The sequence below is a fragment of the Lynx canadensis genome, chromosome D1 (assembly GCF_007474595.2).
Source record: "Lynx canadensis isolate LIC74 chromosome D1, mLynCan4.pri.v2, whole genome shotgun sequence".
Classification (NCBI taxonomy): Eukaryota; Metazoa; Chordata; class Mammalia; order Carnivora; family Felidae; genus Lynx; species Lynx canadensis.
Window position 1 is genome coordinate 815,687 of NC_044312.2, and position 12,869 is coordinate 828,555.

At 47.1% G+C, this 12,869-nt stretch overlaps 1 protein-coding gene across 3 annotated transcripts in view; it reads left to right on the forward strand.

Annotated features, from left to right (window-relative positions):
• Positions 1 to 11,902, forward strand: part of YAP1 (Yes1 associated transcriptional regulator) — a 114,146-nt gene extending 102,244 nt beyond the window's left edge. For all 3 annotated transcript variants that reach the window (XM_030331842.1, XM_030331841.1, XM_030331843.1), the window contains 3 exons: positions 1,935 to 2,065; positions 5,975 to 6,087; positions 8,187 to 11,902. In XM_030331842.1, coding sequence (XP_030187702.1) covers positions 1,935 to 2,065; positions 5,975 to 6,087; positions 8,187 to 8,425 — 483 coding nt within the window. In that variant the 3' untranslated portion in view covers positions 8,426 to 11,902. The remainder of the gene's footprint in view (positions 1 to 1,934; positions 2,066 to 5,974; positions 6,088 to 8,186) is intronic.
• The last annotated feature ends 967 nt before the right edge of the window (positions 11,903 to 12,869 follow it).

The following is a 12,869-nucleotide window of genomic DNA, read 5'->3' on the forward strand; positions in this document are numbered from 1 at the left end:
CTAAAAGATGGGGCGCCTGGGTGGCGCAGTCGGTTAAGCGTCCGACTTCAGCCAGGTCACGATCTCGCGGTCCGTGAGTTCGAGCCCCGCGTCGGGCTCTGGGCTGATGGCTCAGAGCCTGGAGCCTGTTTCCGATTCTGTGTCTCCCTCTCTCTCTGCCCCTCCCCCGTTCATGCTCTGTCTCTCTCTGTCCCGAAAATAAATAAACGTTGAAAAAAAAAAAATTTAAAAAAAGTTGCTAAAAGAATAAATATTAAACGTCCTCATCACAAGAAAAAAAAACATAGCTGTGTAGGGATGGTGTCTACTCAGGTGATTGTGGGGGTCACTTCACAATGTGTACTAATGCTGAGTCTTTGTGTTACACACTGGAGATTAATGTCGTGTGTTACTTACACCTGAGGGTTTTTTTTAATGGGAAAAAAAAGGGGAAGCCACTCAACTGGAACAGGAGGAGAGGGGAGGTGGGTGGAGGTCACACAGGAAGCTGGTGGGCAGAACACTTGTGGTCCCAGAAGGCAGGAGGAGTGTGTGTGAGATTTCTGGGGGAGGACTGTCCGTGCCTGCTCCGGGGTGACGCAGAGGGGTTTAGGGCTTGAAGTACAATGGTGGTCACTTTTACTGCAATTCAGAGATCCAAGAGTTTGGTGACAGATGATTAGGTAGGCGTTGTGCACAGGTGTGACCCAGGGTGAGCCAGTGCACTGAAGTGACACAGTGATCACTGTCCCAAACGTGACTCGAGGTTTTAGAGGTAGGTTTGGTCTTAAACCACACAGTCTCAGCTGTACAAGTGGGTGACGGAGGTGGGTGTGGGTCATTGGAATCTGGAAGATTGAGGAGCAGTCCTGTTGAGCGAATCATTCACTTGGTAATTGATGTGTAAGTAACCAGACATAACAGCGTGTCTTATAACTAAGTAGCACTGAAGTAGTGATGAGCATGAGTGGTAATTTAAGATATTTGCAACTACGTTATGATATGAACATGTTTTCCATTGATGGAAAGTCAGAGGGTATAACAAACACTGCTGTTTAGTTGCCTGTATTTGTAACTGAAGAAGATGCTAAATTGCAGTTGGAAGTTGGTGAAAAATAAAGGTGGCATTTTCTTTTCTTCACCCAAGTTCACAGACCCTCTGCATTCTGTCATGATCTTCTGGTTAAGAAACCCCCGTTCGTAGGCTGTTGTATTCAGCAGGCGTAGACCTGGTTCAGTGGGAGGTGGTGCAGGCTCAGACTGCAGAGGAGGGAGGAGGGTGCGCTCTGTGGGGGCGGCGTCCTTTGGAGTCAAAAGCCACATTTCAAGTCAAACCAGAAAGCCAAGAGAGAGGAAGCTGCACACCTGAGCTTTAGAAGAGCTTGAGAGGCAGGGCGGGGACCCAAGGGGAGTAGAGGAGAAAGGACAGAGCAGCAGAGAGAGGTGCGTGGCCTCGGCCGGGCTTGTCTGGGTGCGCGGGTCCAGCAGAGAGACAATGTCCAGCAGAGAGACAATGGCGGCTGCTCAGAAACCCTCCGATGGCGTGTTTCTGACTTTATTCCTGGTGCAGACTCAGAGGACAGTTGGCGCATAGAAGTAAACTTGAAGAATTCTTTTTCGCGAGACCAGAATTGCCGTCGTGCCCGGTAGGGCGGGCTTGGGAGTGTCTGCCAGAGTGAGAAAAAATAACAAAATGAAGTTAGGTAGGAAAGTGTGTACATTTGGGGGATAATAAGACTAGATCAACTTTGAATTTATGCAACTTAATTTTCAGTCATTGGAAATGCATGTGAGAACTTGGTCTTTCTGACCAGGAAAACTGTTAGCTTTGAAGTAGACAGTTTAACACTTGAACTTTGTATGTACTTGGCCCCCTAGTGTGCGTTTTATTTCTTTCATTCGAACGGTACATTTGTTGTCAGTAGACTGATTCTGTTTGTGTTTTTTTTCTCTAGGAATTAGCTCTTCGTAGCCAGTTACCAACACTGGACCAGGAAGGTGGGACTCAGAACCCAGTGCCTTCGCCTGGGATGTCTCAGGAGCTGAGGACAATGACGACCACTAGCTCCGATCCCTTTCTTAACAGGTGGGTGAGGGCTGTTCCCGGCCACTGAGAAGGGGAGCAGCTTCAGGAGCGTCGGGGGGGGGGGGGGGACGCCAGACAGCATTGCTGTAAATGGCGAGGACAGTGGAACTCCAGGTTCAGAGCCGGCTCCCGTGGGAGGACATGGGCCGTGGGGACCTGGGGACGCTTTCCCAGTCACGTGTTGGCTTCTGCGGTGACTTAACACCACAGAGTCGGCGGGCACGTGCGTGCCCTTCCACGAAAGCAGATGAACGTGGTCCTAAACGTCCTCAGGCCTGCGTTTGAAGGATCCTGGGCAGGAGTTTCCCACATGAGTGTGGGCCCTGCGCTTTCGCTACAGGAAGTTCAAGGACATGAAACGTAAGGTTGTGCCTTTTGTAAAAACACACAGCTATCAAAGACACTGCTTCAAACTCACGCAGCCCACAGGTCCTTTTCAGTGAGTTCACCCAGATGGGTTTCCGGCAGAAATGTCGGTGCCGTGTATGGAAGCAGGTCACACTCTGCGCCAGGAAAACCGTTTACAACTAAGGCTTGACTACGGTTCATTCTTCTGGGTTGCAAGATATTTATGGAATTTCGGTTTTTAAAAATAAGGAACAAATGCTGTCTTGTCTGTGTACTTTTACTTTTGGTTTTGTGTGTGTGTGTGTATGTGTGTGTGTGTTTAACCAGTTCTAAGCAGTGCACTTTTTTTTTTTTTTTAATTTTTTTTTCAACGTTTTTTATTTATTTTTGGGACAGAGAGAGACAGAGCATGAACAGGGGAGGGGCAGAGAGAGAGGGAGACACAGAATCGGAAACAGGCTCCAGGCTCCAAGCCATCAGCCCAGAGCCTGACGCGGGGCTCGAACTCACGGACCGTGAGATCGTGACCTGGCTGATGTCGGACGCTTAACCGACTGCGCCACCCAGGCGCCCCAAGCAGTGCACTTCTTAAACCATTTAAAAAATGTTTGGTTTAGGAAAGCTATCGTACCGTGCTTTCAGTCAACACCAGCTAAGCTGAAAACTTCGTGATCTTAGAAAAACAACATTTCTCTCATGTGACCAAAATACTTAGTACCGTAGAAATCCCATAGTTTGCTTGGTGCTAAGACTGGCACTGGTGCCCTGCTTCCCAGGCTTGATTTCGAAGGCCATCGAGAATGTATTTCAAGTTTGTATTGGGTCCTTTGACACATTCAGTTTAAAGTTGGGCCAGAAGTTGAGTGTATTTACACAAGATTGCAGTTGTGAACTTAAACGAGGTTAATTTGGAAAGGTTGAAGCCAGAACTTTGTTTTTCCCCACAAGGAGAATTCAGATCAGTAGAATCCAGGGCCCGTTTGGAGACCTGTGTTGGCCCCGGGGTACAGTTGGACTGTGGGGATGCAGGTGGACGGCATGTCCTTCTGGCAGCTGTTCGTGAAGATTCTCTTAGAACTTCTCTGAAGGCTGGGCTGCAGTTTGAGACTTTCCTGATAAAGGTCACGGGGTGTCCGATCGTCCATGCTGCTGTTGTGGGGGCAGTCCTTTCTCCACTCGGTGAAGTACCCCAGCTTCTAAAACCCATCTCACTGTAGCATTTCTCTTACAGAAACTGGATGGCTTCCCTGTTGTCTAGTGTTCAAACGTGTCTTAGCTCCAAACACTTGGGACCCCACCTTGCCACCATGCTGACTCTTGTCCCTCGTGTGGCATCCCGTGTCCCCTCTGCCCCGACACCCTCGGAGGTCAGGTTCGTGTCCTCTCCATAGACTTTTCCACACCCCTCTCTTCGCTCTAAAAACACTTTGCTCGCTTAACGCCGGAGCGTGATCCGTCACCGTGTTTGTTCACCTCCCTCCTTGACGGCATGAGCCTCTCAGAAAGCATCATTCGTAGGTTTTTGTTGTTCCCTCTCTGTCTTCAGGGACCTGGGCTCAGGCCTATCCCGTGGGAACAGGTGCCCAGGGAGCATGTGTGAGGTGGTGGGCTGCAGGCCCCAGGAGTGCGGGCTCCTCGGGAAGAGTTGTGCATGGCCCCGTGAGTCAGCCCTTTGCCCCCGAGTGCCCTGTGCGTGGTGCGTGCGTGCGCTTTTGGTGGAAGGGAAACCGAGCGTATCCTGAGGGAGGCCTGCTCCAAGGCAGCTGTATCTTACACAGACGGTCTCAGACGCTCATCTGTGATTTCTTGTGTCTTTGTGAGGCTTTTGCGTCTTGCCAGAATCTGGCAGAAGCATCGGAGTAACCCAGCAGTTTCGGGGTGCAGGGTTGGGGGGAGGACAGAGCACCTGCATCAGGTAATAAGGGAGGAAATGTGGGGGGATTGGGTGTTCAACCCCAAGTGACTGTGAAAGCTGGTTTTCATAGCTTTAGGTGGGTTTTTTGGTGCACTTTTGTGTGAGCTAAAGAGCTGCCCAAGTGTCCAGGTGTTGAGAAAAGTTACGGTTCACATCCCTGTCAGAGACCATCAGGAACCCCACTTTACCGTAGATTTTTAAAAATTAGTACTCCCCAGATTTTGCTGTCCATGCCAGCTGCTGGGAGTGCCACGAGCTCAGGGCGATGTTCTGTTCACGAAGCCAGTGAGGAGATCTACCGTACTGTGTGCTCGAGCAGGCAGTGAGATCTCCTACTGGGTGCTCACACAGGCAGTGAGGATATTTAGGCTAGACTGTGTGCTCATGCGGGCAATGAGGGGAGATTGTGTGTTCATGTAGGCAATGAAGACTGACTGTGTTTAACTTCATTAGCCTAAAGTTAAAATCTTGATTCATGTTTTTCTGTTTTTCCCCAGGGTGTGTGCCCTGTAGTTGTTTTCGTAAATGTGCCCTTTAGCTGGAACGATAAGGGTTCCTGTCTTAAGCTGAGGTGTTTGGGTTTTTTCCCCTACACAGAAGCAAGGAGATTTGGTTAAGGAAATTCTCACCTTGTCGGCGGTGACCCCGTCTGTTTTGGCCCGGTCCAAAAGGAGTTCTGGTTCTTTGTCTTGGGTTGGTGTTTCCTTCGCTTGAACTCTGCACAAGCTGGGGATCTGAGTGTAGTGCCAACCTGTCTCGCCAGTACCTGGAGTTGCATTTTGATTCGACGCCTGTGCTGTCCCACCTGGGAGATGGAGACCTTGAAATAAGCAGACTGTGTGCACCCGCTCCGCGCCCCCCCCCCCCCCCCGACAGAGATGGTGTTGCAGAGAGCATACCTACACAGAGAATTTCTGTCATCCAGGAAACTGTGGCTGTATGTTTTTTTCTTTTCATTTCCTTAATGCTTATTTCATTTTGAGATAGAGAAAGAGACCAGAGGAAGGGCAGAGAGAGAGGAAGAGAGAATCCCAAGCAGACTTGGCACTTTCAGCACAGAGCCTGACGCAGGACTCAAACCCACGAACCATGGGGATCATGGCCTGAACTGAAGTCGGATGTTCAACCGACTGAACCAACCAGGCACCCTCTTATTTTCTTTTCTTGCCACCTGACCCAGGACCTTCAGAGTGGTTTGGGTTCATTAAAGCTGCCAGCTTCAGTCAGGGTTAACTTATCTGGGGCACCTGGGTGGCTCAGTTAAGCATCCAACTGTTGCTTTAGGCTCAGGTCATGATGTCACCGTTCATGAGTTTGAGCCCCATGTCAGGCTGTGTGCTGATGGGAGTGCAGCATGCTTGGGATTCTCTCTGTCCCTCCCCTACTTGTGCTCACACATGAAATGTCTCTCTTGCTCTCTCTCAAATAAATAAACAAACAGACTTTGAAAGAAAAGGATGAACTTGTCTGCCTCCCTTCCCTCCAGGGCTGTGTAAGATCCCAAAGGAGGAGGGGCTCGTTTCTTACGCTGCAGGAATGGTTACTCGTCATCTTGGAGAACCGTGTTGGTCCTCAGCAGGCGTTCCATGTTTACCTGGAAATCATTGGAAGCCCTCGTGTTGCTCTGTAACTGTCCTGTTTTGTAGTGGCACCTACCACTCCCGCGATGAGAGTACAGACAGCGGACTGAGCATGAGCAGCTACAGCGTCCCCCGAACCCCTGACGACTTCTTGAACAGTGTTGATGAGATGGACACAGGTGGGTGTGCTTCATTCTTAGTGATCCGTCGGCAAGACACGGCAGGTCTGTCAAGCTGCTGTGAGCAAAGGCAGTTCGGAAGAAAACCGGTTAAGGGGCACCTGCGGGGCTCAGTCAGGTAACATCTCACTTCAGCTCAGGCCGTGGTTTCGCGGTTCACGGTTCAAGCCCCGCATCGGGCTGTGTGCCAACAGCATGGAGCCTGCTTGGGATTCTCTCTCCCACTCTCTCTGTCCCTCCATAGCTCGTGTTCTCTCTCTTTCTCTCTCTCTCTCTCTCTCTCTCACTCAAAATAAGTAAATACCCTTAAAAAAATAAAACCAGCTAAAATCCTGAAAACTTGATTCAGATCAAGCCTGCTTTGTTTCTCCATGGCACTTTGTAATCTGTTTCCCAGTTTTCAAATATCCTGGACGACTTAGCTCTGATGACGACTGGTGATGTGACCTATTTTAGCCCTTACATATTGAGTTAGCTGGCAAGGCCTTTGAGGACCCTCTCTGATGACTCAGTTTCTTTCTTTCCTTTTCTTGTCTTTTTTTTTCCTTCCCTCCCCTCCCTTCCTTTAAAAAACTTTTTTTTTTTTTAAACATTTATTCATTTTTGAGACACAGAGCATGAGCAAGGGAGGAGGGGCAGAGAGGGAGACACAGAATCGGAAGCGGGTCTCGAACCCACGAACTGTGAGATCATGAGCTGAGCTGAAGTCGGACGCTCAACCGACTGAGCCCCCTGGTGTCCTGATGGCTCGTGTTCTTAATCTTGGAGAGAGACTTCTGTCTGCGATCCGCTCGCCCTCTATCGAATGCGGTTCGGTGTGCGCCTGCCCCTTCCCTGAGGGTTCTGCTCCAACTTAGGTGTCAGGGGCTCAGAAAACCAGGGGGAAAGATGAGGCTGTGGGGCTCACCTGCTTACTGTCAGAATACCTGCGGGGCATCTTGCAGGAGCCGAGAAGGGTAATCCAGGAACTGGCGAGCACCGATGGCCCTGGAGTTGGCAGCGAGCGCAGGGCATGCACTGGCCGAGAGACGGAGCAGCCCCCCCCCCGGCAGCTCCAGCGGCCGGTTCCCTTGCTGTCGGGTCGCTCATCCAGCTCACGGCTTCAGTGCTTCTGAGAGTGCACCCTGCCACCTTCTTTGCTTCCCTCAGACTCTGGTCCCCCTTCCCGTGCCCACACTTGAGACCGATCTCACGCCCAGCACGCTTCCCCTGCCCCTCCTCCGTCCCCTTTGCTCTTCTCCAAACCCCTGTGCCCTCCATGCTCTGTGCTGCTTTCCCGGGAGGTATGTGCCCGGGAGCTCTAAGGAATGGGAATGTGGTCATGCTCAAAAAAAGGTTTCCTGGCCAGGTAAATCAGGGAACCCTTAGAGGGAAGGGAAGGGAGGGTTATTTATTCACGGGCTTCTGGGAGGCTTGTTTTGCCGTGAGGAACGGGACTCTCCAAGGCCGGAATAGAGTTTTCATCCAGTCCTTTTACACTAGTGCTCCCCAGGGTGTAACACTGAATCCCGTACAACAGGAGGATCACAGAGAGGAGTCTCTCTCCAGGTTTAAGATTACGAGTCATTGGAGAGGGCCCTCAAGTGCCTGGCCAGCTAACTCAGTATTTTAAGTGCTGAAATAAGTCACGTTACCAGTTTTGGTCAAAGAGCGCTTAAGCTGTCCGCGCTGTTTTAAACCCGGGAAAACATCAGTTTCAACCTGCCATAGAGTGTGCTTGAATTCACTCCACACCGTGACTTTTACATTTATCTCACTTAGTGGTTTCTCTCTAGAAGAGCATCTAGTAGCGATGCACGTGTGTGATGTACGTGTTCTTTCTCTTACTGGAGATAGTTTTTCAAGGGATTTCGGTTTTTCCCGTGACCCCCTTCAGTGCTCAGTACATAGTAACAAGCAGTCAAGCTGCGGCTTTAGTGTCTGAACCCACGTTGAAGCAAAAGTAAACTTGGCATTATTTTGTCTTCGGTGAGTTGTTCAGCCTGAAATAAACTCTGGGCATCGGTTCGGGGGTGAGTCCGGCGTGTCTGAAGGCTCACGTCGCACAGCTCTGATGTCCGCTTTTTCAAACCCGACTCTCTCCTCTCCGTCCCAATTAGGCGACACTATCAACCAAAGCACCCTCCCCTCTCAGCAGAACCGCTTCCCAGACTACCTAGAAGCCATTCCTGGGACGAACGTGGACCTCGGGACGCTGGAGGGGGACGGGATGAACATAGAGGGGGAAGAGCTGATGCCTAGTCTGCAGGAAGCCCTGAGCTCAGACATCCTCAACGACATGGAGTCCGTGCTGGCCGCCACCAAGCTCGACAAAGAAAGCTTTCTCACATGGCTATAGAGCCCTCAGGTAGACCGAATTCCAAATCTGTGAAGGATCTGAGGAGATGTGCCCGAAATTGCCAGGCACAGCCGGTCGCAGTCTTGTGACTGACGCAGAGAACGATGAACAGACGTCCAGCAAGATTCTCTCACCCACTGTCTCGCTCTTCCTTGTCCGTTGCTGCTGTTGATATATTGCTGACCTCTATCCTAGTTGGCCCTAGAGACTCGAGACTTGTGTTGTTTCTTTTGCTACTATAACTACTGTTCGTTTTGGGGGCTGGGGGAAGTGAGCCTGTTTGGACGATGGACGCCTTTCCTTTTGCCCAGTTAGACGTTCGCCCTTCACCCTAACTGAGTACTCAGACTTGGAACTCGGATGCTTCGTGTCACAGCATTTCCTCCGTCAGGCAGTTGTTTCTTCAGCTGCGTGTGGTGTGGCCAGTGGAAAACCACAATTGGCTCGTCTGCCAGGCCAGGAATGTCGGTCTGATGCTACGTACTTCGCGCAGATGTGATGAGCTAGCTGAAACCGAGGCTGAGGACTGTTTTACTTTCAGTGGTTTTTTTTCCCCTCCTAGTGTTCTCGTTAGTCACATAGTGACCTTGATTTTATTTTAGGAGCTTATAAGGCATGAGAGAGTTTTTTCCATAGAAATATATTAATTATTGCCACATACTCTAGTGTAGGTTTGGGTGGGTTTATTGTGGGTTTGCTTCTTGTTTGTTTGTTTCCGTTTTGATTGGTTGGGTTGTGTTTTTGTTCTGTTTTGTTTTTGTTTTTGCCCCCACCCCCACCCCCCAACCTAGACAAATTACCATAGTAGCGAAGAATCTGTTTATAGTTGTATCTCGGGGCGGCTATTGTAGTGCCTTTGGTAAAAATCTACATTTCCTGATTTTTTTAACATCTTATTTAAATCATGATTATCTGCTCTCTCTATATATACCCACACACACACACACTTATAATCTTTGTAATAGTGTGATAGCAGAATGTATCTTTTTTTTTAAGGTTTCCCTACTTTCCAATTTATTTTAAAATGGTAGTTTTGAATGTATGCATTTAGAATACATGACTAGTAGTTTATATTTCAGAGGTAGTTTAAACCTGGTTGGGGCAGTCTGCAGACATTTGGGTAGTTTAGTATTCTAGAAAGGGCTGTTTTTACGTAGAGTGTTGAGAGGAGCACAGTGTGCCCTCTGGCACACAGTATTGTCTGATGAATTTGAAAGAAGAAAACAAGATAGGGCTTTATTTTCCCCTTGATAATCCCTGGGACTAATTTTAAGCTTTGATGGGAAATCACTGAATAGGCTCATAATATACGTGACAGAGGTAAGCTTTACATAGTGGTTTTCCTTCCTTTAGCTTTGGAAATTTACCTTCGCCCTAGTTTTGGGAGTAAATTCTAGTACCTTAGTTCTCATTTGTAACAAACACATTAAAGACTACATGGAAATATTGCCTACAAGATAGTTCTTAAAAGACTTGCTCCTACTTCTGTATGCTGAGAACTGACCCTGGACAGTACATACAATTCTGTCGAGGTTGTGAGTTAGCTGGTAAAGTGATCAGATTTAAGAAATGTATATCGGTAGTTGAGTTTAGCAAAGAAATAGAGATAACCCTGATTATACTTTTATTTTTACAGGAAGAGATATAACTAGAGTATGTGTCTACAGGAGTCATAATGGTTTCCAAAGAGTATTTTTTAAAGGAACAAAATGAGCATGAATCAACTCTTCAGTATAAGCTATGAAGGTAATAGTTGGTTGTGAATTATAGTGGCACCAGCTAGCGCCTCTGTGATTAAGGGTCTTTTGTTGTTTCTAGAATAAGCCCTTATTTTCAAGGGCTCATGACAGACATAAAAATCTATTTTCCTGGCTAAAACTGTTAATGGAAGATATGCTTCGGAAGATAGATTTTTTTTTTTTTTAATTACAAAATCAGAGTATTTTGACCCTTCAGTTTAGAGGAGAGCAGAAGTCAGGAGTGAGACATTTTAGATTAAGCACCTCCAGTGCTCAAACATGCAGTCGCTGTGCTGTACATAATGATCCTTAGGTTGATCATTTGCAATTACTGGATCTAAGGGTTTTATTAAGAAAACAACAGAAAGAGTAAATCTTGACTTACCTGAGGGGAAATGGCCACTGTGCAGATTCACTGATTTTTTTTTTTTTTAAGAGCAATAATGAAATTGTACCTAGAACGCATAATTGAGTAAATGGACGATCCAGCATGTTGTTTTTTCTCTTGTGCTGAAGGTCAGAGCTACTCGGAAGGCACTCCCAGTTTGCCAGTAAGCTGCATCTGAAACAGCCACAGAGTAGGCTTAGGCCCGGGGGCGGGGGGTGGGGGGGGGGCATGGCAGGGGTCTCAAGGACTCAGTGGGACCTTGGTAGAGGACTTGATGAATTTCTTTTTCTTCCGTAAAGACTGGTCTTGCAACTCGCTGTCATTAAAGGTGGTTGTTCCTAAAGTTTCAGTCACTTCAGTACAGCCACAAAACAGGAATAGGAGTTCTTGTCGCCTCGACTTTAGCTCGCCCGGTTACACCTTGGTGCCTCATGAGGCACCTGACGGCCGCCTTATTTGACCTTGTCATGCCCTCTGTACTGATGACCTGACAGAGACCTAGGAGTCCTTCCTCTGATCACAGCGTTGATGTGGCCTTTCTTGTTGTATGTCCTCGTTCCTAACGTAAAAGTGTTTAAGTGCTTCCTGGTTGTATCGGGTAGCGTCGGGATAAGATTTTAACTGGGTATTCTTGAATTGCTTTCACAATAAACCAATTTTATAATCTTTAAATTTATCAGCTTTTTACATTCTGTGTTCTTTTCAGTTAGGGCTTCTTAGAGCTACTCACACTTGATGGAACGTGTTGATTTGGGGTTTCAGATTTTCCAAAGCACTATGTGTGGTCATAACTATTTTCTAATAAATATAGTGTCTTTTTTAAAAAAGAAAAAAAAGCATTAAGGAAGTGACTTTATATACAAATAATATTGTTTCAAGTATTCATATTAAATAGGTGCATTTTATTGGGAGTTTGGCAGAAGCATTGAAAAATAACGGTAATTGATTGTAATTCATAACCCACACCAGTGTTGACACTCACAGTGCAAAAGCGAGAAGCGGTGTCCAATGACTGACAAGTGCGGAGTGTTCACATCTGAGAAGTGAGTACTCAGATGTATTTTATCTCCGGCAGGCATGTTTTTGTAAGGGTTGTGGGTGTGCCTATCTTAACAGTTGTCTTCTGTATCATGAAAAGTATTCTCCACAATTTAAATGTTTTATATTAGAGAATTCTTTAACGCACACTTGTGAAATGTACATATATAGTACCCATTACCTTTTTGTTATCTGTTTTAGATGTAAGAGCATGCTCAAATGTTAGGTACTTACATAAATTGTTACATTTTTTTTTCTTATGTAATACTTTTTTGTTTATGTGGTTCAAATATATTCTTTCCTTAAACTCTTCTTTGGTGTTTTTAACAATTAATATATTTAAGACCTTTTGGCTTCTTACTGGTCTTCCAATAGAGCAAGTCCTAACGACAAGGAAATATAAAGTGATTATACTTGTGACCAGTAGACACGTTAAACTTAAGGCTGGTTTGGCTTTTGGACCTTTTGAAGCGTGGATGTCCTTCTTTGGGTTTTTGTTTGTTTAATTTTTTTTAATGCTTCATTTATTTTTGAGAGCAAGAGAGACAGAGCGTGAGCAGGGGAGGGGCAGAGAGAGAGGGAGACACAGACTCCGAAGCAGGCTCCAGGCTCTGAGCTGTCAGCACAGAGCCCGACACGGGGCTTGAACTCACAAACTGCGAGATCATGACCTGAGCCGAAGTCGGACACTGAACTGACTGAGCCACCCAGGCGCCCCTGGACGTAATTCTTTGAATTTTATGTTGTGTGCTCTTCACGTGGACCATGGCCATTGGTGGTGGTGTTCAGAAGAAACTGAAAGGAGCTTTATGCAGTCTTTCAAAATAGCCTTTGGTTTTTCTTTCTCCACGGTATTTTCTCATGGTCTCCAAAATTTAAAACTTAGGTTAATGACAATTATTACTGTTTTATAAATAATAACATTCACAAATTTAGGTGGTAGGTCCTGAACTTTGAATAAGAAGTAGATGTGATTGTCCTTGAAAATGATTTATTTCTGTGCTTGTGTGTGTAGTAATATCTTTCAGTTAAACTGTCACACATCAGTATTGCAGAGGGAAATCTGAAAACTTCATCTTTTGTTATGTGTAATTTCTTTACAGTGGAGGAATCCTAATTTTGTGGCCCTGGAACCTTAGCATTCCCCTTACCTTGTCCAACGTGTCGTGGTTGTGCCTCTCAGTTCAGAACCGAGCCTCGTGTGTGTAGCATGGCCTGACCCCCGGGGGCTGCTCTGAGAGGCCACGCACTTGCCGGACAGCTGGAAGCCCAGTGATAG